Raw genomic sequence first — 27,478 nt, 5'->3', positions numbered from 1 at the left:
CTTTCCTGCAGGCTGATTTCCCTGTGGAAACTCCCCCATTACGGCCTCTACAAAGTGCTCATTTAAAAGTAAAGATTCTACACCTAGTGACATATTCAGCCTCAGGTCTAGTTTGGCTCAAAGCAGGTTGGAGTGAACAGGAACAGAACGGAACAGGCTGGAACGACCCCATTATTTTAAAAAACCATACCAAAAACAGTGGCATGTGTTAGCAACACTTGGGAACAATATTTTAGGACTAAAACCATTGCAATATTATATCACTATTAACCCCAGAACTCTCAAAACAACATCCGGAACAGAATGGGATAGCCGGAATGGCCACTTCTGATTGAGCGATATCAACCAAACTCACCAGTTATGCATAACTCCATGGCAGGGATGGAAGAAGCCACAAAAAGTGCAAAGAAACTGCGTTCTGATACCCGTTCTGCGCATAGTGCATATTGCGCAAAATGGACCATAACAGCAGCTTCCCAATGTGGTAACTTAACCAAACTCACCAGATGCACATGACAAGGTGGGACAAATATAGAAAGCTCCAAAAGTTGCCCTGGAACCACGTTCAGATACCCATTCCGGGCAAAAGTCTGTATTATGCAAAACAGGCCGTAACAGCAGCTTCCAAGTGAGGTAAGTCAACCAAACTCACCAGATGCACATTACTAGGTGGGACAAATACAGAAAGCTCCAAAAGTTTATTTATTTATTTATTTATTTATTTATTTAAGGATTTTTATGCCGCCATTCAGCCAAAAAAGGCTCTCATGGCGGCTTACAAAAGTATTTCTTGACAGTCCCTGCCCACAGGCTTACAATCTAAAAGACATGACACAAAAGGAAAGGGGATTGGGAGGGAGGAGGAGGAGGGGGAAAAGGAAAGCAAACTCAGGCACTACAATCTTAGTTGGAAAGTTCAGCAGTTACAGGTGACAGCAGGAGGGAGGGGGCTCTCAGCTGGAGCTGGACCCAGGCACGGTGGAGAGGTGCCTGGCTGCTGCTTCCTCCCTCTCTGGTGGCCTCTGCAGTTACAGTTGGTAGCAGGAGGGAGGGGGCTCTCAGCTGGAGCTGGACCCAGGCATGGTGGAGAGGTGCCTGGCTGCTGCTTCCTCCCTCACTGGTGGCCTCTGCAGAGACAGTTGGTAGCAGGAGGGAGGGGGCTCTCAGCTGGAGCTGGACCCAGGCACGGTGGAGAAGTGCCTGGCTGCTGCTTCCTCCCTCACTGGTGGCCTCTGCAGAGACAGTTGGTAGCAGGAGGGAGGGGGCTCTCAGCTGGAGCTGGACCCAGGCATGGTGGAGAAGTGCCTGGCTGCTGCTTCCTCCCTCACTGATGGCCTCTGCAGTGTCAGTTGACAGCAGGAGGGAGGGGGCTCTCAGCTGGAGCTGGACCCAGGCACGGTGGAGAGGTGCCTGGCTGCTGCTTCCTCCCTCACTGGTGGCCTCTGCAGTGCCCAAAAGTTGCCCCGAAACCATGTTCAGATACCCGTTACGGGCAAAAGTCCGTATTGTGCAAAATGGGCCATAACGGCAGCTTCCCAATGAGGTAAATCAAACAAACTCACCAGACGCACATGACAAGGTGGGACAAATACAGAAAGCTCCAAAAGTTGCCCCAAAACCACGTTCCGTTACCTGTTCCGGGCAAAAGTCTGTATTGTGCAAATCGGGCCATAACGGCAACCTCCAAGTGAGGTAAGTCAACCAAACTCACCAAACACATATAACACTCACCAAAAGGTATCGGAACGTGGTTTTGGGGCAACTTTTGGAGCTTTCTATATTCTACCTTGTCAAATGTGTCTGGTGAGTTTGGTTGACTTATCTCATCGGGAAGCTGCCGTTACGGCCCGTTTTGCGCAATATGCTCTTTTGCCCGGAACGAGTATCGGAACATGGTTTCGGAGCAACTTTTGGAGCTTTCTATATTCCACCTTGTCATATGTGTCTGGTGAGTTTGGTTGACTTACCTCATTGGGAAACTGCCGTTACGGCCCATTTTGCGCTGTATGGGCTTTTGCCCGGAACGAGTATCAGAACATGGTTTCGGGGCAACTTTTGGAGCTTTCTATATTCCACCTTGTCAAATGTGTCTGGTGAGTTTGGTTGACTTATCTCATCGGGAAGCTGCCATTACGGCCCATTTTGCGCAATATGCTCTTTTGCCCGGAACGGGTATCTGAACGTGGTTTGGGGGCAATTTTTGGAGCTTATTATATCGGGCTCACCTAGTAATGTGTGTCTGGTGAGTTTGGTTAACATACCTCACTTGGAAGCTGCTGTTCTGTTCCGTTCCGGCTTTTACACCATCCCCTGGAAGAGACTTATGCTTTACAGTAGCGTCTCCATCCTGGTGCCCTAAGGATTTCTGGATTTCAATTCCCATCAGCCCCAGCCAGCATGACCAATTATTAGGAATGCTGGGCATTGTACTCCGAAATATCTGGGGCGGGGGGAGGAGGCTGCTTTTACAGAGAGCCACCATTCCTCATTGAGCTGGCAAGATGGACCACGGGTCTGATTCATCCCATAACACAGCTTAATTATTAAATATAGATTCAAAGCCTTTAGGGTGACCCTATGAAAAGGAGGCCAGGGCTCCTGTATCTTTAACAGTTGCATAGAAAAGGGAATTTCAGCAGGTGTCATTTGTATATATAGAGAACCTGGTGAAACTCCCTCTTCATCACAACAGTTAGAGCTGCAAGAGCTATACTAGAGTGACAGATTTAAAAGAGGGCAGGGCTACTGCAGCTTTAACTGTGGTGATGAAGAGAAAATTTCACCAGCTTCTCCATATATACCAATGACACCTGCTGAAATTTCCTTTTCAATACGACTGTTAAAGTAAGGTGACCATATGAAAAGGAGGACAGGGCTCCTGTATCTTTAACAGTTGCATAGAAAAAGGGAATTTCAGCAGGTGTCCTTTGCATATATGGGGAACCTGGGGAAATTTCCTCTTCATCACAACAGTTAAAGCTGCAGGTGCCCTGCCCTCTTTTAAATCTGGTCACTCTAGTATAGCTCCTGCACCTTTAACTGTGGTGATGAAGAGGGAATTTCCCCAGGTTCCCCATATATACAAATGACACCTGCTGAAATTCCCTTTTCAATACAACTGTTAAAGATACAGGAGCCCTGTCCTCCTTTTCATATGGTCACCTTAGTTAAAGATACAGGAGCCTTGTCCTCCTTTTCACAGGGTCACCCTATTCAAAGCGAAGTACTTCTGGTTCACAGCTGCACCTGCGGTGGAACCAAAGGCCCGGTCTAGGACACGGCATTATAGAGATGAGGGCGGTAGAGCGGTTACGCATGTTGTAGCGCGTCAATCGGAAAAAGGAAGTGACGGAAGCGGAAAAGCCCCACCCCCACCTCCAAGATGTAGCCAATCCCGTCGTCCTCTCTTCTCGTTGCTTGGCTGGCTGGCTGGCTGTTTCCCCTTGGCCTTTTCCTTCACCATAGAGACGACGGGAGCACCCCGTCGGCATCAGAGCGGCGGGCCGCGGAGGCTGTCGGGAAAGGAGCGGCGTGCGTCGCGTTGGCTTCGCGGGCAGCGCGAGGCTGCCGGCGGGTGTGTGAGAGAAAACCCCGCTGTGCCTCTGCGAAGGCGGACGGGGCGAGCCAGGTGGGACGACGCTGCTGTTGCTGCTGCTGCTTCAGCGCCATGGCGGGAGGAGGCAGCGCCGGCGAGTGGTGCCTCATGGAGAGCGACCCGGGCGTCTTCACGGAGCTCATCAAGGGTTTCGGTGAGGTTCGGGCTGTGGGGCTCCCGTTGCCTCTCTTCAAGGTGGCGGGATGAGGGACGGCTTCGCGGGAGCGTGGGGTGGGCTGGCTAGGACCGCGGAATGGACTACCAGGGTTCCTAGCCTCAGTTTCCAAAAAAAAAAAAAAAAAAATCTTTGGAGGAAGGAAGGGTCTCTGACCATGTGCGGAGCGCCTTCCCTTTCTTAAACAGAAACAGCTTCCTGTTTAAAAAAAACAAATACTAAGAACATCACGCCTTTGGGGCATGTGCAGAGTGCCTTTTCCCGTATGGTAGAAAACTGTTGTTGTTTTTAAAGTCAGTACCAAATACGTTTTGCAGAAGACGGGAAATCAGGAAATGCAAAAGATTTGCACACTTTTGTTTTCCTGCCCCGGCAATTGATGTGGAAGATAAAACTGGTATATACCTCTGACGAAGGCAGGGTAACTCTGCTGTGATTTATTTGCAGTCTGTTGTATCCTGATGTCTGCTGTGGCAAGGGCACTGGATGTGAGCACAAGGACCCCAGGTTCAAATACTCAGGGGTATTTCGCACATTATGGTGGTTTTGGATTTTTGTGGATGTCTAAGCACTGTTTCACACATGACACAGCAAGTTTGCCTGTATTTTCAAAAGAGCTGCGGACCGTATGATGGACACATGTTGGTTGCATTAGCACCCCTTTATCTGTCAAGTGTAGATCTACACCTCTTAGTTGCAAGCAAAAAGCTATTAGTTGTGATGTGATAATAACGCCTAAAACATTTAAGTATAACATGTGAATAACCAAAGCATGCGTTTGAAATCATGTGTCAGACAGAGCTGGAATTGGCTGCAACTCCCTTTTTGGATTTATGCTCAGTTGCATATCTGGATTTCCTGCCCTGTAAGGTGTGAAGCAGCCTTGAGTAATCTCGGAAAAAATATTGCCTGTCAGTCTAACCTGCCTTTAAGGTTTGTTATGAGGCTAAGCATCCATCTGGACTCTTTGAAGGAAAGGAGGAATAAAAAATACCTAATAATAATAGAGTCTCAAGAAGATAAGCAATAACATCTGCCAATCTTTTAGATGTGATGTAGACTGCTGTTGCTCCCATTTTGCAATTGGGGAAGCTGAGTCATCAAATATGCTGCTACGTACACTATGCAGCATCTCATCTTTGTGCTCTGCACTAATTCATCCGAAATAATTTATCCTGTAGTGCATCTCTAGAATGCTTTATGCGGATTATTCATCCAAATCTAGGATGATGCATTCTTCTATGGCATATTTATCAGAACACTTTCCCAAATAGAAGTTAAACTGTGTACTAGAATTGTGAGTTAATTAATCAAAAACATTCCTCCAGTAAGACAAAAGCACTACTGCTTTCAGTTATTAAGTGCCTAAAGAAAATCCCATTTGTTATTATTTTGAATTCGTTTTCGCCAGGTAAATAAAGGCTAACCCAAGCACTGTAATTATTAACCCAGGTTCAGTGAGGCAGTAGGGCTGTTCACATGACATGCTAACAGCGCAGGGTAGGTTGTTGTGAGCACTGTCAGATGCTGTGGGTGGGTTGGTTTCCCCCTTGCCTCCCCTTCCTTCCCCATAGTCCATCACCCTGCATCCCAAGGGACCTGGAAGCAGACCTGTCTTGCCTGCTGCCAAGTCCCCCTTCCCAGCTCCAATCACGATCAGGGTCAGGTCCCCTTTGTTACATTTCCCCAGCCCCGGTTGTGCAAAAACAGGGCTAGAAAAATAATTTAAAAATGCTCCTCCCGAAAATCGGATGGGGAGTCCCATCTCCCACCATGTGTCCTGTTGCCCCAAGGTCCGATGATGGGGTTGCAGTTCTCCCCCTCTCATCCGGTTTTCAAGAGGGACACGTTTTAATCATTTTTGTGCAAAACAGGGCAGGGAAATTAAGAAAAGGGGTCAATTTGCGATGAAGATTGCAATTGGAGCTGGGAAGGAAGGCAGGGATGAAGGGGGTGCCCGTGATAGCCTCTCTCCGTGGTCCCATTTCAACATCGTTGGAAGGGCTGTCACAGGCAAGGGGAAAGGCATGGGCAATGGCTTTGCCGCCATTGTAAATGGGAATTGCGGCCCTACTGGGCAGGAGAGGCAGAGGTTTCTGGCACTCTTGATGAGCAGCTCACTGCCTGATGTTCTTAATCTCCAGTGCATTGGCATGCAACATGCTAATATAGTGTACATAAAGTAATGTACTGCAGATCTTTGGTTCTCAGCCTGGTTTAATAATGCACTGTGGGGATACATTCTGCCTGCAGATGACACACTAAGCAATGGAAGGTTGCTCCAGAAAAACAACCCACTGATTGCTTAGCATGTTGTGAAAATCCAGTCAGTTTGTGTATTTGTATAACTTGCCCTTCATTTTGTTGGCCCAAGTGGTTAACTTATCTCATCACGTAAGTGCTTGGAAGGCAACCAGATATTTTCATAAGTTGTGTGGTGTGGAGAATGTGGTTAGGGAGACATTTTCCCTCTCTCCCAGAATACTAGAATCTAGGGTCATCCCATGAAGCTGATTGGTGGGAGATTTAGGACAGATAAAAGGAAGTATTTATTTACACAGAGCATAGTTAAACTCTGGAATTCACTACCACAAAATGTGTTGATGGGCACCAATTTGGATGCTTCAATGCTACCACTGCTTGAACCATGTGTGACGATGGCACAGAGAGCAGGGGGCCTTTGAGGTAGATCTGAAAGCTTGGACAGGTTGATATGGAAGCAGACAATGGCTTCCAGCATTTGGGTTCTCTGGAAAAGAATGATAGCTCTTTGCTCCGGTCCCGCTGGATCTCTACTCTTGCCCTCGTGATTCAGGTCAAATAAAAGGAAATACTTCTTCACACAGTACATAGTTAAATTATGGAATTCACTACCACAAGATGTAGTGATGGCCACTCATTTGTATGGCTTTAAAGGGGAGTTGGATAAATTCCTGGAGAGGAAGGCTACTGGTCTTGATGGCTAAGTGCAACCTCCAGTAAGCCTGCATACACTAGTTGTTGGGGAACATGGGTGGGAGGGTGCTGTTGCACCATGTCCTGCTTGTGGTTCCCTGGTCAACAACTGATTGGGCACTGTGTGAACAGAGTGCTGGACTAGATGGACCCTTGGTCTGATCCAGCTTGGCTCTTCTTATGTTTTTATGATGTGCAATTATTGTTTACCACAGTGTGGGGGAAATGTGTATCAGATTCTTAGACATCAGACTTTCAGGATCCCCCATGGTAGCCAAAATAATAATGATTTCTGAGGCGTCACTTTTGTAGCATCTCAGTTTTTTTCTCTAAACTTCATAATTTTCATTATAAATTGGATAAGCATAGTGAAGAACTTTGTATTCTAAAATGTGCAATAGGAATAATAGAGGTTGTTATCTGTCTGCATTGAAGCAGAAGTAGTTTGATTAGAGAGAGGTGTCTGGTTTTACTTTTTGATTTTTTCCAATGAAGCTAACTTTCTAAATAATAATATCTGTAAGCAAATTATTTTTCGGCTTTTAGGTTGTAGGGGTGCACAAGTTGAGGAAATATGGAGTTTGGAACCAGAAAACTTTGAAAAATTAAGGTAAGTTTATTTTTAAAGAATCTCTTTTTCTCCTTTCCCTCCGCCCTAAAATAAACAAAAACAAAACATTTCCAGTAATTTCCATAGTAATGTTAAAAGTATCCTCAAGGCAGGGGATCAAGGATTTGCTTCTTGCAGGAGGAAAGGCTCCTTCTGTCCACGGAAGGTGTCTGATCCAGTGGAGCATTTCCACTAGTGGAATAGATAACTTCATTCCTCTGCATCGCCATATAGTCCTCTGAAAATCTGCGCTTGAAATTAGGGAATCCTGTGAAACAGTGGGAGAGGTATTGTTGGAGTACGCAGCGGCTCTGAAAGGTGGACAAAAATCCCACTTCTCCTCCCACCCCATACTCACTGGTGGGAATATTCTGAGTGAAATTCCATTCAGGAATGCTGCCACTAGTGAAAGGAAACTCCGGAACCAACTCAATGTTTTATAATTTGAAACATTGAATTTATATAATATACCTGTAATAAAGTGACACAGTCCTGATGATTACAAAGCTATGTGTTCCACGCAGAAATGTATGCTACTAGAAAGGCATAAGATTTCTCCTCCTGCTGAAGTCAGTTGTTATCGTAAGCTTAAAAATACATGGGCTAGAAGAAATCATAATCGCTTTCTTTAGCATGTGTGTCCATTAAGCTGTATTTAATTTGATTCCAATAAGCACATTTAGTGTTGCAATTTTAGACATGTTGGGATAGTCCTTCACCGTGTTTTTTCCCCTTTTGTTCTGTTCTTCTTTATATATAGGCCAGTTCATGGATTAATTTTTCTATTCAAGTGGCAACCAGGAGAAGAACCAGCTGGCTCCGTTGTTCAGGATTCCAGATTAGATACAATATTTTTTGCTAAACAGGTATAGTAAGTTGATTCCCCACATTGTCTAGGACAGTTTCTAATTAATACAGCAAGTGAAAATTACACAGTCCTGAATTATCATAGTGTAAGTAGAAAGGAAACCTGACAGAACAGGTTGTTCAGTGAAGATAAAAAATAATCACAGGCAAGGAACCACAGGTGCATATTAACTGGATTCACATAGTTTAATATTGGTTGTGGTGCTTGCCTTTTGTGATTCTACTCCAGAATAATAGCATGGTCTGCAAAGCTTCTGCAGACTTACTTGGAAGGAATGAACTCTCACTGCCACTTACTTCTGAGTAAAAATGCATAGAGCTTTGGCTGCAAGGGTCTTCAGCAAATTTATAAAAGGATTTTCATCATGGGAAGCTGAGCAGACACAACTCTTCAAATGTTCTTTAATTAGGAAATTGTTTTTAATTTCAATGTGCAATTCTAATCTCGGTATATCAGAAAGGCTGCTAGAATCCTCCTCCTATTACTTAACACAAAACAAGGTGTGTCTTCTTTGGTTTGATTTGCTAGAATAAAAAAGGAATTGTGTAATATAGATATGCTTATAAAAGAGGTGTAATTATGCAATGTATTTTGGACCTCTCAAAAGAGATTTTGCAATACATACTTAAATTTGCCCATCTCGTGGGGGATGGTGAGGAATGTTCTTTTGCCCCTTGTAAAATTCAAAGGAATGTGAGGCAAAGAAGGGCACTTGCTATCCTGGCATATTTGGGAACGGAATATTATTGCCAGAATTCAAATCATCATTGTGACCTTCTGCCAGCAATCACATCATCTGTCCTAACAAAGAGAGGACCTCTCTTGTCCTGTTCTGCTGTTCGTGCCTGTACATGCTACAAGTCCAGTATCTACCAATTGCTGCAAGGTAAAACAGCACCAAACCAGTCTTGGCCCTTCCTGATTTTATTGTGTGATTGGTAAAACTAGATCATACATTGACACTATACTCTTGGACACACTTACTTGGAAACATTCCATTTATATCAAGTTCTCTATAAATGTCTTTTTGAGTGGAAGGACGAGAAAGAAGACATTTACTCCATTTTAAAACTCAGTTTACCAAAAACACGATCTTGTCATGAGAATATAGAAGAAAATTCCACTTTGCAATCCTGCTTTAGTAAACCTCATTGCTTAGGTTCTCTTCATCTTCTGTTCCTATTTTCTTTTGAACCCAGTGAAGCAACAATTCCTGAGTACAAAAACCTTTTGTACTATTACTGTAACAGGCTGTTTCTTGAGGAGGTTGAATTTTGATACTTTGTCTAAATAACTTCGAAATGCCTGTTTTAGGTAGGAATGAAGAGGCCAAAAGTGCCAAGATTTTTTTTAAAAAAAACTTTTAAATTGCAAATAACTTTATTTAGTAGAATTCTTGGTTTTGTTAGCTCTTGAAGATAAGATATTAGTCATTACTGTAGGAAGACTGTAGCTTCCATTAAGCTATGATGACAGTTCTTGTGTTTCGTTGCAGAAAAATTATCCTTAGTCTAGCAGTTCCCAGAACTGGCGCTTGATGGCACCAAAACCATCTTGTAAAAAAAGATTTTCTTAGGAATAGAAGGGCACTATGGAATAGGATTTTACATTCCTACTAGCACCGTCTCCAAATTTTCAAAATTGTATAAAAACCAGGTACTCTTCTGTTTATAATTCAGTAGACTGAATTCTGCTGTTCATGTCTCATGATGTATTCAGGAGTAGGCTGTTTCTGAACTGTGAAGTATCATTTAGGGACTTTCTTCTCCTTGAAAATCATGGGACTTACTTCTGAGTAGACATTTATGGGATTGCACTGTTAAGATTGCACTGTTAAGATATTGGTTTACAAAACTTGAACATGTTCCATTGGTTAACCTTGCAAAATCTTTAACTTAAGAGTGCACTTCTTAATAACTTAAGAATGCAATTCTGCCATATTTAAACTTGATAGATAGAGGGTTCCAGTCTCGGAGTTTGCCTTCTATACTATGCAGGGTCAGAGAAGCAAAGGAGGGTTTCTACCACTCTGTTCTCCTTTCCTTAAATTTTTGCTAGATAGACGTTTGAGCCCATCTTGCTGATGCACAGAAATGGAAGCCGAGAAGCTTGTAGGTCCACATCCTCTGTCCTCCTCACGCACAGTCCCATCCCCAAAAACTCCCCTTCCCCTGAGAAAATCCAAGCAGGAATTCCCCTTTGCCAAGTTCATAGCTTTGCCTACAGCTTTGGAGGGGGAAATCCCCAATATCGTATGTATTTATTTATTACATTTTTATACCATACAATAGCCAAAGATCTTTGGCTGCCAGAGATTGTCTAAGGGCCAAAGAACTGCTTTCTAAATATATATATATCTCCTACCTTTCATCCCATCAGATGCCGTCAAAGCAGCTCACAAAGACAAATCAATTTATAAAACTTAGTTTTTATTGTAAAACTCCACTAATAATTTAATCTCCCGATTATTTCAGATTAAACATTGGTAGCTGTTAGAATAAACTTTTTTGACCTTTAAATACAGGACAACTTACGGGTCTCCAGTGTGGTGCCTGTGGGCACCGTGGCACTCGTGGGGACGTCCAACAGTGCCCACGAAGCACTCCACACCCTGCCACATTCAAAAAACTTTGGAAAATGTTATGGTAGTCTTCTGTCTCTCCCTCTCTAGCATCTGCCCTTGCTTTTTCTCTCCGCTCTCCCCCTTTGTCTCGCCGTTCACACACACCCCTAGCCACACACACCTCTTTAGCTCATTTTTGTCTAGCCAGACCGCCAAAGCAGCCATTATGTGACTAGCCACATCATCCGTATTAAGGAAATAAGGATAAATTGGTCCTGTAACTCTTCAGATACTTTAGTTGTAGGTTATGCCTAAGCTGGCTCCTTGGACCCTGGCCTATACTAGTAAAGTAGATTATCAATTTCTTATGTTGATAAAAGTGGGGTAAATCATACACTGTGCCCCCACTCAAGTAATGCCAACTAAAAACAAAACTATATAGCAATATAATCTATGTACCTGTAACTTCTTTCAAGGTCAGTTAGGAAAAATAAATCAACTGCTTTTATTTCTTTTAAACAAAGCTGCAAGGTAAAACCATTGTATATCAATGTGTGAAAATATTTATTTGCAGTGGGTATGGGTGCAGATGCATATAGGTATGGAGGAGGTTCTACTACTCTAAAGTTAAAGGAAGGGGTTATAGTGGGTAATTGAAACTGCGTATAAGTTGGCTTCCACTAAACATTTTCTTGATTTTTCATACCTCTTTGCAGGTAATAAATAATGCTTGTGCAACTCAAGCTATAGTAAGTGTGCTATTAAACTGTACCCATCAAGATGTCCATTTAGGAGAAACGCTATCAGAATTTAAAGAATTCTCCCAAAGTTTTGATGCAGCGGTATGTGAAGTTATTGTATTACCATCTTTTGTAAAGCATTTCAACATGGTCAGTTAGCTGAATGAATTTCTCATTTTCAATTTAGATGAAGGGCCTGGCATTAAGTAACTCAGAAGTTATTCGACAAGTCCACAACAGTTTTGCCAGGTAATAAGAACCCAGATATCTCTTAAATGCAATCTCCAGCAATGCTTTGTGTTAACTTCCATTCTTGTCTTTCACTTGCCCTTAGACAACAGATGTTTGAGTTTGATGCAAAGTCAACAGCGAAAGAAGAAGATGCTTTTCATTTTGTCAGCTATGTTCCTGTACATGGAAGATTATATGAACTGGATGGACTGAGAGAAGGCCCAATAGATTTAGGTAATATTTTTATTTCACCTGTAGAATACCTTATCTGCGTCTCATTCACAGTTTATTGCCACAGTGTGTGACATCTTCAAAGATACAAAATATGTATCTTTAAAGTGAAGAGTATTGTTCATAATATGTGGTTCGTTCTTGCTCAGAGTGAAAAGTTTTGCGCTCAGGCAGATAGAATAACAAATGTTCCATGAGTCAGAGTTAGGTAGTTTAATTTCTGAAATCTTCAGAATTTTTTACCTGGATAAATACTATATGCCAAAAAGAGCAGTGTAGAGGACACTACGGGCAGTACCTACACATTGCTGCTGCACTCCTGTTTATGTTGTGCCAGCAGAACCCACCGCTAGCAAAACAGGAAGCAGCCGCAGAAACGAGTGGAAATGCTTGTTAATGGAACAAGGTAGATCAGTAGAGTTCCCTTCCGTAAACAGTGCTGCCCCATACCAGAAACTAGCATTTCAGCTTGTTTCTGTTTGCTTAAGGGTTCCACTAGGTTTCCATGTGCTACCATGTGGGCAGCATTGGATACTGCCCAATGGTTCAAAATTCAGTAAGGTAAGCAGGACGAAATGGTCTTCTGTAAAAGATTATTTATTTATTTATTACATTTTTATACCGCCCAATAGCCGAAGCTTTGATTCTAAGAATAATTGCACCCGTGATTTTAAGACGCACCCCATTTTTAGAGATGTTTATATGGGGAAAAAGTGTGTCTTAGAATCCAAGAAATATGGTATTAGCATTACAGAAGTCATTTTATACAATATGTGTTTTAAGGAATCTTATTTATAGCATTTCTGGGATTTAAAGCTGCCACCACAAATCTAGCTACTCGGGGTAGAATCCAACATTGCAAAGTAGACTTCCACTCTCATGATGAGACTTTCTCTTAATCTCCACCAGCCATTTCCTCACAAAATCTGCTCGGTCCCCAAACGTCCTTGCACAGTGAGGAGGGGGCAAGAGAGGAAATTGCCCCCTCTTGGTTACATAGTAAAAATGCAATTTAACCTCATTTAGCAGGCGTTGTGTTACTTAACCTCATTATAAACTTAGGCTACAGTCCTGTGAAGGAATATTATTAACTCGTATTACTTGTGTATTTCCCATCTAGGTGTATGCAATCAGGACGACTGGATCAGTGCTGTAAGGCCTGTCATAGAAAAACGAATACAAAAGTAAGTATCTAATTTTATATAACACAGGGCACAATGCTATGAATGTTTAGACAGAAAGATTTTCTACAACTCCCATGCTTGGAGTTGTAGGACGTTTTTCTGCCTAAAGATGTGTAGGATTGTGCTCTAACTTTGATTGTAAACATTGAATAAACAGTTTTTTTGCTTGAGTTTTATAATGCTAGCTGAAGTGAAATGGGCTTGGCCTTTTTCCTATCAGTTTGTTCGTCGTGATTCGAGGACATCCTTTTTAGAAACTCGTGTTCATTTGCTAGTCTGTTTCGGCTAACAAGGAGCACCTTCATTGGGGCAGTTACTGTGGTGGCCACCCAGCAATCTTTAGAATGCCAGAAACAGGGTCCCGTGGCGGGGGGCTTTTTCCCAAGGAGGCCATCTGCAGTCACTGAGACTAAGAAGGCGTATGGAGAAATTCTGTACGCCATCGTCCCAAAAGTATTATTTGGTAAATGGAGGGGAACGTTCAGTTGGCATCTTGGCTTCATTCTTAAAGTCATTAACTATGGGCAGTATGTGACAACTCTGTTCTTATCTTCCAGGTACAGTGAAGGTGAAATAAGGTTTAACTTGATGGCAATTGTATCTGACAGAAAAATGATATATGAACAGAAAATTACAGAGCTGCAGAGACAACTTGCTGAGGTATTCTGCCAATCCAATAGATTGTTTCCATAAAATAGTTAGATTGTAAGGCTTAGTAAATGCTCTGGGAACATCTGGTGCTACTGTAAGGGGATTTTCTGGTGGCCTCTTTAATTTTAAGAGGTACTGAACACAGGTTGCTTGGAAGCATAAATTCCCACAATCTCTTAAATTCCCCAGTATAGTGGGAATAAGGAAGTTCTGGAGATAGACATGATTGACTTCACACAGACTCACAAGCTCAATAAAACCCTTATAGCTTTAAAATATTTATTAAAACAATTTAAGAAAGTTAAAGTCAAATGGACACACAAACCTCCATTCAGCAAAGCAAATTCAAAGAATATACTCACAGGTCTGGTAGATTTCTGGAGAACAAGATGTTTGCAAAGACAAAACATAGACAAACACACCCTCAATAACAACACCACTCATACTGACTCTCTGAAGGAGCTGTTCTTCACATCTCTCCCAGGCAAGACCAAGTCATGCCTGAGGGAAAGTGAAGACATCTTTGTCCCCTGTGTCCAGACTTAAATACCCCTCTCAAAGACAAAGACTTCCCACCTAATACATATTAATTTATTCTGAAACACCTACGTCTGTTGGTCCACATCAGCAATTTAGATCATCCTCTTCCCAGAATATTCCATCCCTTCTAAGGTCAAAGATGGACATTGCTTCTGCTTTTCATGTGGTCAACTGTCTACTTTACTTCTCTGTTCTTATGGACACGGGGACTTTTCCAACCACAACTTCACCTGTCCTTCACCCTGGACCCTTCACCTTGTTACAGTTAGTACATGTCACAAGTTCATATGACTAATGTCTTTATGCAACATAGTTGGTACAAGTCCTCAAGAGTAATGTCGTTGAGCAATAGCAAATTATATTTCCAAATCATTTTCTATCAGGCCTTATCCAAACTAAATCATCTAACCCTTGATACAATGTTCTCTGTGTGAATGCCTACTTGCCCCTTTAATAAAGCACTGCCCCATCTCTTGTACACCCATTTAAACCCATTCTAGGCCTCCCAAAAGCTTCTTTCTCTAAGCTATGCCAACAAACTTTTATAACATATTGAGTAAAATTTCAAATGAAGAAATAAGCTTACACTACAGCATTCCTGAAACTAAGCGTGTGTAAATCTAATCAGTTCCTTTAATTAGAATAAACTGGGAGCTCCATATAAGAGTGGGATAGGAGTACAGTATTAAAAAAGTACATCGCAGTCCCATTTTAAGAGAGCGTGACACTGGGGACTGGAAAGATAGGTTTGGGGGTCTTCGTTTGGTATATTATGTGGCTGTTTGTTAAAACAATGGTGTTCAATTTGAATTGCTAACATGCAGGTTGATTATTTCCCCCCAAAAGGAAGAGCCCATGGACACAGACCAGACCAGTAATATACTAAGTTCTATTCAGTCAGAAGTTGCAAAATATCAGATGTTAATTGACGAAGAAAACCAAAAATTGAAACGGTACAAGGTATGTAATTTTCTTGCTCTGAATGGTTAAAAAAAATAAATGCTAAACTTATGTTTGAAACACTGTACTACAATACATGGCTGTGTTGGTCCCACAGAATGTGAGGCAAACAGGTAAAAACCTAGTCACTGTGAGCTTTCAAAGAATGGGTTTTTCATCTGGTGTCCAGAGCAAAACTCAGCTTAAATGATCCTTATGTTCAGGATGAGAGTTATTTTGCTGCCTTTTGGAATATAAGAGCAGACAGCTGATTATGTACAGACAGCTATATTAGAGGATGGTTTCAGATTTCTTTCGGTGGTCTCTTTCCACATTGACTTGTCTGAGGAACCCCTGAGATGCAGAAGATCTTGGGTGCGTCTTCATTTCTGGTGTAGCTTGGTAGTGATAGACAAGCTGTCTTCAGGGAAGCTTTTCTGTCAGTAGTGACTTTCTCATCGAGGGACTCCTGATCAGTTTCGGAGGAATCCTGAAGTTTCCCAGAACACAATTTGAAAATCACTGGGTGGCGCAGAGAGAGAGAAGAAGAGCTAATTATCTCAGGTGTCTTGAAAGTTTTCAGAGGTAACATAATAAAAGTAAAATATGCATCTAGGCAAATTGGATTAATAATAGTTTTATAAAGAGAAGGCATTTCATGTCTGCTTCCTTGCCTTGTGCTTCAAAGCAGTTTTGCCCTCTTCACACGCTACTCAGGCATAAATGCCCAGAGCAAAAATTGTCATTAAAAGATGATGCACCTCCATTCCTTGACTGATGTTAACACAGTAAAATTGGGTGTTCTTTACGAAAGTAAGAAGCTCTAAGAGAGAGTGACACCAAAACCTTGGACCACAGTTCAGTGCCACAGTAACTAACCTGAAGTATCCCTTCCAAATTTACCTTCTGTTCTTTTTGTTTGATCGGCTAGCTTGGTCTGCATGATCTGTGTTTTATTGTAGAAGGGACTTACTACGACGCCAGATGGTACTGGAGATGGAAAGATGCCTTGCAATCTAAGTTCTTTATATTTCATGGCTGGTTTTTATCCCCACCACCCCCATGCTTTGTTGAAACTTCTTTTCTACCTTGATTCTAGGGGACTGTGCAACCTGATCCCTCCAGCAAGGTCAGATGGCTTGTAATCTAATTCACTCAGTTCCTATCTTAAAACTCCTCCTTTGTTTCAGTTGGCTTCCATGGTTCTGAATATTTGGTTTCCTAATGAAAGCTATTCCCTCATTGTTCTGTGGTCTCGGTTCTGTGGGACCAACTTAGCTTATTGCACGAAATAGCGCAGCCAACTAAACCAAATAGATAACTGCACCTGCAAGCGGTACTCATGTTGGAAGACTCAAACTCGCATAAGACTGTTCCGTGAACAGGAAAATCATAGCTTGTAATTTCCGTGTTCATGGAAAGGAAGGGACAATCTTGGTTTAACTTATTCACTTGTCATTACGCTGCTCACACAAAGGCCTACTTGCATGAGCAGTTCTTTGCAGGGTAAACTGGCTGCCTGCTGTAACACTCTGTAACACTGATCAAACTACTTTTGTGTCATGTCTGTTACAATTAATCTCACAATGTTACGTTACGTGAAATGTGTGGGGTTTTAGATCAATACTTTTGTTCTGAAGGAATGCATAGCTATTCAGCAATATGGATGAACTAGTGATGCATCATAGTCTATTTTGTTCAGCACAGTGGGCATCTTGGGAACCCACCACCACTACCGCACTGTAAGTTACAGATTAATTTATTTAGAATAAGTTTGGATCATCCCTCCACTCAAGGCAATGTAGAAATAACAAGGATAAAATACATAAATTCCAAAACAAGTTTTTGTACGTAGAAGGGTGATAATTAAAAAAATAACCAGAAGGCAGCATTAACAATGTTGCCTTCACCAGCTGGCTGAAGTGCCATGCCGGCCCTACCACGAAGCGATAGGAAGCGGGCAAAGCAGGTGGTGGAGTATGGGAAGAGCGGCACTTCCCTCCTTCAAAGGATCTGCCACTTCTTGGTCCTCCTGGCTGACATGTCTTCCAGAATTTAAGAAAGCCCTTAAGACTGATCTCTTCCGGCAGGCCTACCCAGTTGAATTTTAAGATGCCTTTTTTAATGGTGTGCTGCTTTAATGATGCACTGGTTTTAAACGTTTGAATTAGTTGTATGTATTTTATGGTGTTTTTATCAGTGTTGTACCCCGCCTCGATCCAGAGGGAGAGGCAGGTAACAAATAAATAAATATATGATGATGATGATGATGCAGGCTGCCTGCAGACCCAAGAAGCAACTGCTTGCTCACCCGTCCCACTCATGCACCTCTGAATCCTGCTGACCAGCTAGCTCACTTTTCCTGGCACAGACACGTGTGCCTGCTTTGCCAGTGTGCGGCCTATAAGGTCTTTCTGCCTTCAGGAGCTGTGTGGCGCCTATGTGAGGTTGGGCAATCATGAGATGTCCTGGAAGTGCCGGGCTCTTTCACGATACTTTGCTGGATGTTCAGGTGCCTCACAGCTCCTGAAGGCAGAAAGATGCAGGCGCGAGCGTCTGTGCCAGAAAAAAGTAAGCTTCCTGGCGATGGGTAGATGCTCAGATCAGAGGGGAGGCAGCAGCGGCATAATGGGTCCCTGCTTCAGGTGCAGACCTGCCTTGGGCCGGGCCTGCTAAAGGAAGAGGATGCTAGCCTAATTTCACTGGGGATGGAGTTCCACTTTGGGTGTTGCTACACAAAACATCCTGTCTCAAGTGCCCACTATTCCTCATAGAATCAAAGAATAGGAGAATTGGAAGGGGCCTATAAGGCCATCGAATCCTACCCCCTGCTCATTGCAGGAATCCACTATAAAGCATCCCAGACAGATGGTTGTCCAGCTGCCTCTTGAATGCCCCTAGTGTGGGAGAGCCCATCACCACCCTAGGTAACTGATTCCATTGTCGTACTACTCTAACAGTCAAGTTTTTTCTCACCTGTGTAGGAAGTGGGGGACCTAACAATCTTCTCAGATGACGAATGCAAATTTCAGGCAGACTCATACAGGAGTAGGCAGTCTTCCAGATGCTGTAGCCCCAACCCTCTTAGGGCTTTAGAGCCAAAAACCAGAACCTTGAATTGGGCTTAGAAGCAAACTGGAGGCCAATGCAGCTGTTTCGAGACTGATGTTATATGGTCTGTTAAACCGTGTAACACTTTTAATATGCACAAATGTTATTTATTTAACTGGTCTTGTGTCGTGTCTTAGTTAAAAGCTCTGTCAAATTCATGAATGAAGTGATCTTAATATTATGGTTTGCAATATTATCTGGAGGACACTTTTTTACTTTCTGAGCTTGTTGAAGGCAGAACTATATCACCCTTTCAAATTTACCTGTGTGGCCATGAGGACAAAGCTGAGGACAAATTCTCACTGCAATCAATATTGTTTTGTATGGGATGTTACCTATCTCTGGATTAGATCTCTCATTTGATATCAGGAGTTAAGAGGCTCTGCGGGTGACCAGTATTATCCCATCAATGCGCTCTACTGTATATCAGTGTGACGGTCTATGATAACTAAATCTTTAAGTTTGGCTGTTCTAAATGTTTGTCTGAAAGTAGTGATATCCACATACAGGGTAGCTTCCCTGTGACAGTTTGCTGTGTTGTAGCTCTGTGTTATACATGCTTCCTTGGAAGTAACTCTCACTGATTTCAATAGGATCTGCACCCATGTAAGTGAGCATAGGGTTATAACTAAATGTATGTTTTTCCTAACTATAATATTGTGAACTGAATCTGAGCTGTTTTGCAAAGATAGCAGTTGGTTGCTTGTAAAAATGCAAAGTTTTTAACTTTAATTGAACCCATCTGTCAATCCCAGTTTTCCTTTTGATTGAACTCAAGATCTTGCTAAATGCAGGGGTTTAATGTATGCTTTCTGCCTTTTGTAGTAATCATATTTTCGCAGCTTTTATGATTGCATTTTTGTTGCCGCTCTTTTATAGTGAGACAATAATTCTATTAGTCCCAAGCCATAATAGCAAAGAACTTACTTAATTTCGTGCCACTCAGCTCCCCATTATCAAGATATACATCTACAGTTGCCTCCTATCTGCGGTGACATAGCTACATTATTTATTATATTTATATCCCTCCTTTTTTCCTCTTGTACGGGACCGAGGCGGTTTGCATGGTCTGCCTCCTCTCCATTTTATCCTCTCAACAACCCTGTAAGAGAGGTTAGTTTGAGAGTCAGTGACTGGCCCAGAGTTACCCAGTGAGCTTCAGGGCTGAGTAGGAATTGGAACCTGGATCTCAAACACTCAACACTCAAACCACTACAGCACACTGGCTGTTGTTAGCGACTTCCTTTTGAAGAGAAGAAAACTACAAAGAATGAGTTAACTATGGAAACTTTGATCTTGCCTCTTGAAACATTTAAATTCACGATCTAGCCCGTAGCCCATGTCTTTTATCAGTCACATTCAAACTGGAAGCCTCCAAGCTGCATTGGAAGGGTGTGTTCATCTTGTGTTAAACCACAAATTCAGCATGCTAACAATGTAAGCCCCAATATCTTAAGATTTGTGCACACACATAGACAAATTGAGAGTACCACTCTCCTATTGTTGCCCATTTTTTTTACCTGCCTGCCCAAGCTGACTTGGACCCGGATCAGATGATCAGCGGGGGAAACAAGGCAGTGTCGGTTGTTCCCTTGGCTTGCATCAGGGGTAGTAGGGTGGAGGAAAAATATTTATTTATTATTGCATTTATATCCCACCTTTTTTCCTCCAAGGAACCCAGAATCCTCCTCCTCCTCTCCATTTTATCCTCACAAGAACAACCCTGTGAGGTAGATTGAGCTGAGAGTCTGTGACTGGCCCAAAGTCACCCCAGTGGGTTTCCATGGCCAAGTGGGGACTAGAACCCGGATCTCCTGACTCCCAATCCAACACTTAAGCCAATACACCACACTGGCTCTCACTACATCCGCAACAGTTTCGGTCAACACGATAACCTGCGGTGCAGGTAATTAGAGTAATCCTACTGGTGCGGCCGGTTCAGGCAGAGGAAAGAACCGATGTTATGTTGTTCTCCTGCTGATCGTCTGAACAGCCTCATAATCTTGCATCCTCCAGGCATAATTTCTCTCTTTTCTTTCCACTTTCCAACCCCATAATCCACAACCCAATTTAAAAAGATCAGTAGTAGGAGTTTGCGGAGGGTGCTTACTTCACAGATTCTTTTCAGTGCACTTGCTCATAAAAAGAGTTGTATGTGAGGCTAATGGAAACTAATGTGTATTCATGTAATGTCTGTTCTGTGCTTGCAGATTGAAAACATTAGAAGAAAACATAACTACTTGCCATTCATCATGGAGTTGTTAAAGATGTTAGCAGAGCACCAACAATTAATCCCACTTGTAGAAAAGGTAGATACTGTACTATAGCTTCATTCTCCTAATTACGGTTGTTGCTAGATTTTTTTTAATAAGTAGCATGCAGCTGAATATTAGTCGGAAATGTCAGAGTAATCAATAGAAATTGATGCATGAACCTGCAGGCAGTTCTCTGTTCTGAACAAAAGAGATAAGCAGATGTCTCCGTAGTGACATCCACCTCTCTAGTCCTCGGGTCACTAGATGGCGCACACTCTTCATCGATGTATTCCACCAAAACACTAGCATGCAGTTGATTTCCGCTTTTGTAGGATCTCTGCTGATTTATATTGACTCACCAGTGTTTTGCTCGGTGTTCTGGCTCCAGTTGTAACATTGATTTGCCGATCTGGCTCAACTCCAGGCACATTTAATGAAGACAGTAACGTGCCCAGCTTGTCCCCCTGGGAGGCCTATTAAACTGTGTGGTGGTTCAGCTGACCTGATTTGGATTCTTGTCCTGAAATTGCTTTGCACGTGTTCTTCCCATGTGCTCTGGAAGCAAAATGTGGGATTCTAATGCTGAAAGATAATTTAAATCGAAATATCTGTCAAGACTTAAAATAGCAGGTAACTTTTAGGCTTCTAGCTTTAAATGAACCACAACTAATAACCACCAACTATTTCTATTCCACAGTTTTAGTGATTTTATACAAAATTCAATTTATCTCTTTACATGCAATTGGGTTATCATCCAAGGTTGTAAACCTAAACACATCTACTTGAGAGTAAATCCACTGAACTCTATGGGTTGGATCCAAACTTAGTCATTCTTAGAATAGATCCATTAAAACCATTGGGACTTGATTTAATCATGATTGACTTAAGTTTCATTGATTTAAGTGAGTCTCTTCTAAGCAAGACTAAGTCTGAATTCAGTCCTATAGGACCGATTTGTAATTATGTGTAGGATTGCTAATTCTACTTTTAAAATAAGTAGAATTTCATACTTGTGTTATTTCTACCTCACATTTCTCTAGATCCTAATGTCAATTTACACCCTTTTTGATGCAGAATGGAAACACTGGTCATCTGGGTGTGTTGGCCTTTATATGAAAATCTCGTCACATTTATCTGGGATGTGGACATAAGAATCCTGTTGATGAAAACTACACTTCCTCTTCAAGGGGGGTGTCGACCCAAGTTTCTTTAAAGCAAGTCCCATTAGTGGAATTAGCGTTCAGATAACTAAAAAATTAAGGGGATGAAGTTGTTATGGAAGATGTGTTGTTTTACCTAAAGAAATTACCTAAAGAAAATGCCATTTTGTCTGATCACGGTTTTATGTCTTGAGCAGGTTTGTAGTATTGTTTGGAATTCTCTGTTGCATCAGCAGCCAAGAATTAATATGTATGCAAAATTGTGGGAACACAGCAACTGAGGAAACTTTGTTGCTTCTTTGACAGCCTAAGTTCTGTGAATTTTTGACAATTATTAATCAAGCTTACACACTCCATATACTGAGAATGAAATGCTATAAAATGGAGGTGCTCTTTAGAATGTAGCCGTTTTGAGAGAATTAATCTACAACATATATATAATTCAAACTCAGGAGTTAGTTGGTCATCCTTTTTTTACTGACTTCCCGTTGACTGATACCCATGAAACATACTTCATTGGAAGGCTCTTGACACACAGATTACACAAATAACAGTTTTTACTGTAATTTAAAGTTATTATTTATTTATTTATTTAGAGTATTTTTATTCCGCACCTCAGCCAAAAGGCTCTCAGAGCGGCTTACAATTTATCAATAAAGAGGACAGTCCCTACCCTCAGGCTTACATTCTAAAAAAGACATGGGAGTTATGTCTATAAAGCTTTTTTAAAAAAAGAATTAGGTTATCTTCTGTAGCAATGTACTATAATGTTATATTTTTAATATCAAAAAATGTAAAGTATAATTAAACAATTAATTGCAAATTGGAGCAAAATGAAATATGAATGCAAAAAAGTCGATGTGCATCTTTATAAAATCATGTGCAGGCCAAAGTACAATGATATGCCAGTAACATGGCCTGTAAACAAATCATGAAAGGGATTAAGAGACACCTACAGTTAAAAGTAACCCAGTCAAAGTTTAGTTATTGCTCATAAATTGAGTTAACTGTTTAATTTAACAACACTTAAAAGTCTCTGTTAGATTTGTTTCTGGAGAACCAACTGGTTAACTTTAGATTATATTGAGGATTGCCAACTGGGAAACCCAGTGGCCTGATCTGTTCCTTGAGACAAATTTACCTGGTCAACCTACCAGATCAAGGTGTGGTGAAAGGTTTGCCCACAGTTTCTTGTGAGGAGATTAAAAAGAAATGTTTTCAATTTACCTCTTTGGATTGTAATGCTTTACCTATGTTAGAGCATATGGGTGTCATTATTATGAAGCTCTTACTACTCTTCGACATCAGTTTTATTATAATTCCTGGCAAACTGCAAGATCAGCTAAAGTAGCACTATAAGCAAAAAAAGGGGGGTGCATTACACAGCCAAAAAAGTAATCAAAATACTGAAAGTCTTATTCAACTGGCTCTACAGAACAACTTGAAGAATTGTTTCAAAATTCCCAACATAACACAGATGTATTTGTTGCTCATGCCTGCCAAACACTGAATGAGAGCGCATACGTTAGAAGTTCTGGGAAATGCTAAATTCTTACTATTCAGTAAATTTATTTTTGACAGATTTGGCTTTGTTCAGGTAGCCAGAAATCTCCCCCGCGAGACTAGGAGGCAAGAGATGCCTCCAATAAACCACAGTGCGAAGTCAAGAGTTGACTCATACCAACTGGGTTGATCCTAGACAATTACACCAATACCTACTAATTCTGGATTGACAGTACTAGAAATATTGGGGGCAGGAGTAATGAGAGTGTGCTTATTTCACCTTTGTTTTTTATTATAACAATGGTTATCCTGCTTTTTAGCCCCCAAAGGCTCTCAGAGTGATGTGCAATAGCAAGGAAGGCAACATAAAAAAGCAAATAAAACCTGCAACAAAGCCAAGATCTGAAATGCTTGAGAAAATAAAAAGACTTTGTACCTGGTACTAAAATAGTCAAGTCCCCTTAGTGCGAATGTTCTAGAGTTGGGGCATCCTAATCAAGGAAGTCCTTTCCTCACCCACCCGGATAAGGTAAGGTAGGAGAAATAGGAGAAAAGGCCGTTTAAGTCCTGATGTCTTCTCCTGTCAGTCCTACTACTTAGCCTCTGCTGGATCTGAGTTCCCTTCCTGAACGGAAGGCGCCTGAAATCCAACCTTTCAGTTTTTCAAGACCATATGCTTCTTTATTGTTGTCATCAGCATGATACATTGGCTCAAAGACACTGTAAAAAGTGTGCAACTGAGTATCAGGAAGCTTGGCAATGCCTGTATATTAAATGCTCTTAGAGATAATGAAGATTGTTATTATTATTTATTTATATAGCACCATCAATGTACATTGTGTACACCATACAATGTACAAAATATACAAGAGTCTTGTATATTTTGAGTAGCAGCAAAAAAACAAAAGTGAGCTAATACTACAACAGTCCTCTCTCTGTGTCTGACTTTACTTTCTAGGCAAAAGAAAAACAGAACGCTAAGAAACCACAAGAGGCCAAATGAAGACTGGTGTCTTTTTTTGTCTGTGATTTTTTTCTTTTCTTTTTGGAGGGGAAAATGTGCTTCTGAATTTTTGTCTTCATGAAAGTAACCCTGCAAGACTTCTTGTAAAGTTTAAACTTGTCCCATGCACGTTTGCCGATTTGTAACAGTTTGTCCTGTCCCGTTTGCACGGGGTCTATGAATCTTCCCTTTTCCCCCTGCATCATGTGCATGTACTACCACTCAGTAATGGTTTTCAAAATCTCTGTCAAATTCCAGTATTTAACAGTGATATCTGACTGATTCTGTATATTTAATCAGGAAATGCTGCTGCAATTTGTATAGACTACCAATATTGTGCAAGTAATGCTAGACCTTTTTACTGTAATGGACATACTTAAATATCTTGTCTCGCAGTGAAACCTTGTATATATAGTTATGCGAAGAAAGCTTGACTTATTTTTTACAAGTAAGTTGGTCTGTCTTTGCTTATCACCACTAACTGTCTTGGTCTCTGAGTTTTTCAGTGGCTTTCTCTGTATTCTTGTTTATATGGAGTTGTGTCTAAATTTTCTACAGAGTTGAAAGTAAAAACTGAATGGTAGAATCATTTATAGAACAGTGCATAAGCTTAAGTGTTTATGGCTTCAGTAGAAAAAAAGAATAATAAATATTCCCATTTTTATTTTGGCAAATCATTGTACGTTGTAGTCTTCCTATCATGAATAATGTGATTTTTTGTTGTTGCAAAGAAATCCTTCTCTCTTCTTTTGAGCCACTTATGTAACACCAAAGTTACAAAAAAAGAGGTTTGCAATATTTTCCAGTATTCGTGGAGATGTCTGTTCGTAAAATGGGTTTTTACCTTGTAGGGTTTGGGGGAGAATTTTCAACTTGCCCTGCTGCTGTGTACATCACTACCTGTATATATTTTCCTGATATTCAGAATTAAACAAATGCTCTATTTTCATCCTTCAATGTTTTAGAAGAATAGGGTTGTTGTTGTTTTGAAAAATGTCAGTGAAGTCTTTATTGGGTGAAAAATGGAAGCTATCTTCTTGCGTGGAATACAAACATACACCCCTGGTTTTGTACTCACAACCAGGGGAGGATGTCCAAATATGGCTGGAAAAAGTTTGCAGTCGCTGGTAGCATCCTGTATGCAGTCTGTTCTCTGGTCAACTGTAATATGTGATGGTGGTTGCTTCTGTAACTTTGTTAGTTCTCCATTTGCTGTAAGTCAAAGTGCAGTGAACGCTTCACCTTATTTCAAAGCCCTATTAGGGGAAGCACCTGCTATTGACTGCCCAGTTTGTGAAACAGTTCATGGCAAAATAAATGGCAAATGGGCACACTAACCCACACTATTCTTCCTTCATCTAGGACTTTCAGTGCCTTCACTTCTAAGGGTGGCCTAGCAGCTACCTCCACTTGGCTTTGCAAGTGAGGTCTCCTATAATCAAGCTGTAGACACTTCCTTAAGCTAGTGGATTGACTACCCTGAAAAGGCAAGGACTAAACTGAAGTAGGTACCCAGGTTGTATCAAGAAGTCAGGTGGTATTTATTTGCAATATTTATATCCTGCCTTTCTGTTTTATATCTGAGACAATCAAGGTGGCTATTAACATTTTAACAGCAGATATGCAATATTAATGGGGGAAATAATGATAGAAGGACCATGGAAATCATCTAGCCTAAAACTCCCCACCCCCACCCCCAGTTCAGGCTCTGCACTGCAGGCTGCAGCTACAACATCCCTGACAGATGGCCATCCAGCCTCTGCCTAAATACCTCCTGTGGAGGTAATCTGTTTCACTGCTGAATAGCTCTCACTGTTAGGAAGTTCCTCCTAATGTTTAGATGAAATCTGCTTCCCTATACTCTCCACCTGATGATTCTAGTCCTCCTGTCAAGGACATCAGTGAACAACTCTGTATGACAGCCTTTCAAATATTTGAAGACTGCTATCATGTCTCTCCTTAATCTTCTCTTCTCCAGGCTAAACATACCCAGCTCTTTGTTCCTCATAGGACTTCATTTCCAGACCCCTCACTGTCGTATTTGCTCTTCTCTGGACATGCCTCGACTTGTCAATGTCATTCTTGAAGTGAGACCCCCCTAGAACTGCTTGCAACACTATTGAATAGAGAGGTAGTTGGCTACTCCTGGACAGGGAATTCCATACGCTGTGTACTTAAATAGCAAAGGTCCTTGCCTGCATCTCTGCCAATTGTAGCCCTGCTGCTGGTGATATACAAAGTAGTAAAAAAAACACCATGCACACACCCGGTCAGAGCTGATTCTAGAGTTCACCTTGATTTATGATAGAAAAGGGAACCAACTATATAGCATTTGCATACTGAAGACACTTAGACCCAAATTTCTGGATGCTCCCCACATCTATATGGATACATACAACCATGGGGGTGAAGGGAGATGGAACCTTTTGGAGCACCATAAGCCAATGCCTGTGGTGTCAAGCAGACATCCTTAGCACCAGTTTCTGAAAGCTATGCCCTAGGATAGACTTGGAACAACTGTAAAAAAGTGTCCCAGTTCTCTCCCATCTAGATCATGCAGAATAATATTCCACTTAGTGTATTGAAATCCTCCGAGTGTCAGAAGAACTAACCCGGATATGCTCCCACATCTGGCTCCTGACCTAAACAGTCCACCAGAGCTGACTGTGGTCCAGAACAGATCTAAACAGTATCGTTCTTGTCCAGAAATTTCTGGAATTAAGTTGCTACTATATACTCAACCACCTTATCCAGCAATTATGTGATTGAGGCTGGCTTGCTTGTATGTATCCAAGATCTAACCTAAATTCGTCTCCTTTCCCCTCATAAACTATTCCTTGTGAACCGCCCAGAGAGCTTTGGCTATTGGGCAGTATAAAAATATAATAAATAAATAAATAAATTGACTCCTCTGCCTTTTAGCCCCCTTCTCTGTCCCAAATATTCATGGGACCTGTTCCCCTGTGGCATATTTTCACATCTCTGCAGATGTATACGGATATTGGGTGATGGCTTGATTGTACATGTTTCTTGTAGCTGATTGCCACTTGAATGCTGATCAGTTAGGAAGGGCTTATGCAGTTGGCCATGCCCATGTGCCTTCTGTATTCATGCACCCCACTGATCACACCATAGAGAAGTGGTTTCTGTGATCCTATTTATTT

General features: G+C 41.6%; 1 protein-coding gene across 5 annotated transcripts; it reads left to right on the top strand.

The window, feature by feature from the left end:
* The first annotated feature begins 3,528 nt into the window (after positions 1–3,528).
* Positions 3,529–25,271, top strand: UCHL5 (ubiquitin C-terminal hydrolase L5). 5 transcript variants are annotated; one of them, XM_063134951.1, is made up of 12 exons: positions 3,529–3,749; positions 7,272–7,335; positions 8,096–8,201; positions 11,483–11,608; positions 11,694–11,755; positions 11,841–11,971; positions 13,089–13,152; positions 13,710–13,812; positions 15,190–15,303; positions 16,382–16,411; positions 20,604–20,702; positions 22,852–23,053. In XM_063134951.1, exons 1-12 carry the CDS (start codon positions 3,668–3,670, stop codon positions 22,924–22,926), a joined length of 1,056 nt encoding a protein of 351 aa, XP_062991021.1. In that variant the 5' UTR covers positions 3,529–3,667; the 3' UTR covers positions 22,927–23,053. The 5 variants fall into 5 exon arrangements, with proteins under 5 accessions (XP_062991021.1, XP_062991048.1, XP_062991039.1 ...); XM_063134978.1 differs by lacking the exon at positions 22,852–23,053 and adding an exon at positions 24,239–24,317 and having other exon boundaries at positions 3,531–3,749; XM_063134969.1 differs by lacking the exon at positions 22,852–23,053 and adding an exon at positions 24,270–25,271 and having other exon boundaries at positions 3,532–3,749.
* The last annotated feature ends 2,207 nt before the right edge of the window (positions 25,272–27,478 follow it).

This window comes from Elgaria multicarinata, chromosome 1, assembly GCF_023053635.1.
Source record: "Elgaria multicarinata webbii isolate HBS135686 ecotype San Diego chromosome 1, rElgMul1.1.pri, whole genome shotgun sequence".
Taxonomy (NCBI): domain Eukaryota; kingdom Metazoa; phylum Chordata; class Lepidosauria; order Squamata; family Anguidae; genus Elgaria; species Elgaria multicarinata.
Note: the sequence above shows the minus strand (reverse complement) of the source record. Positions and strands in the feature narration are given on the sequence as shown.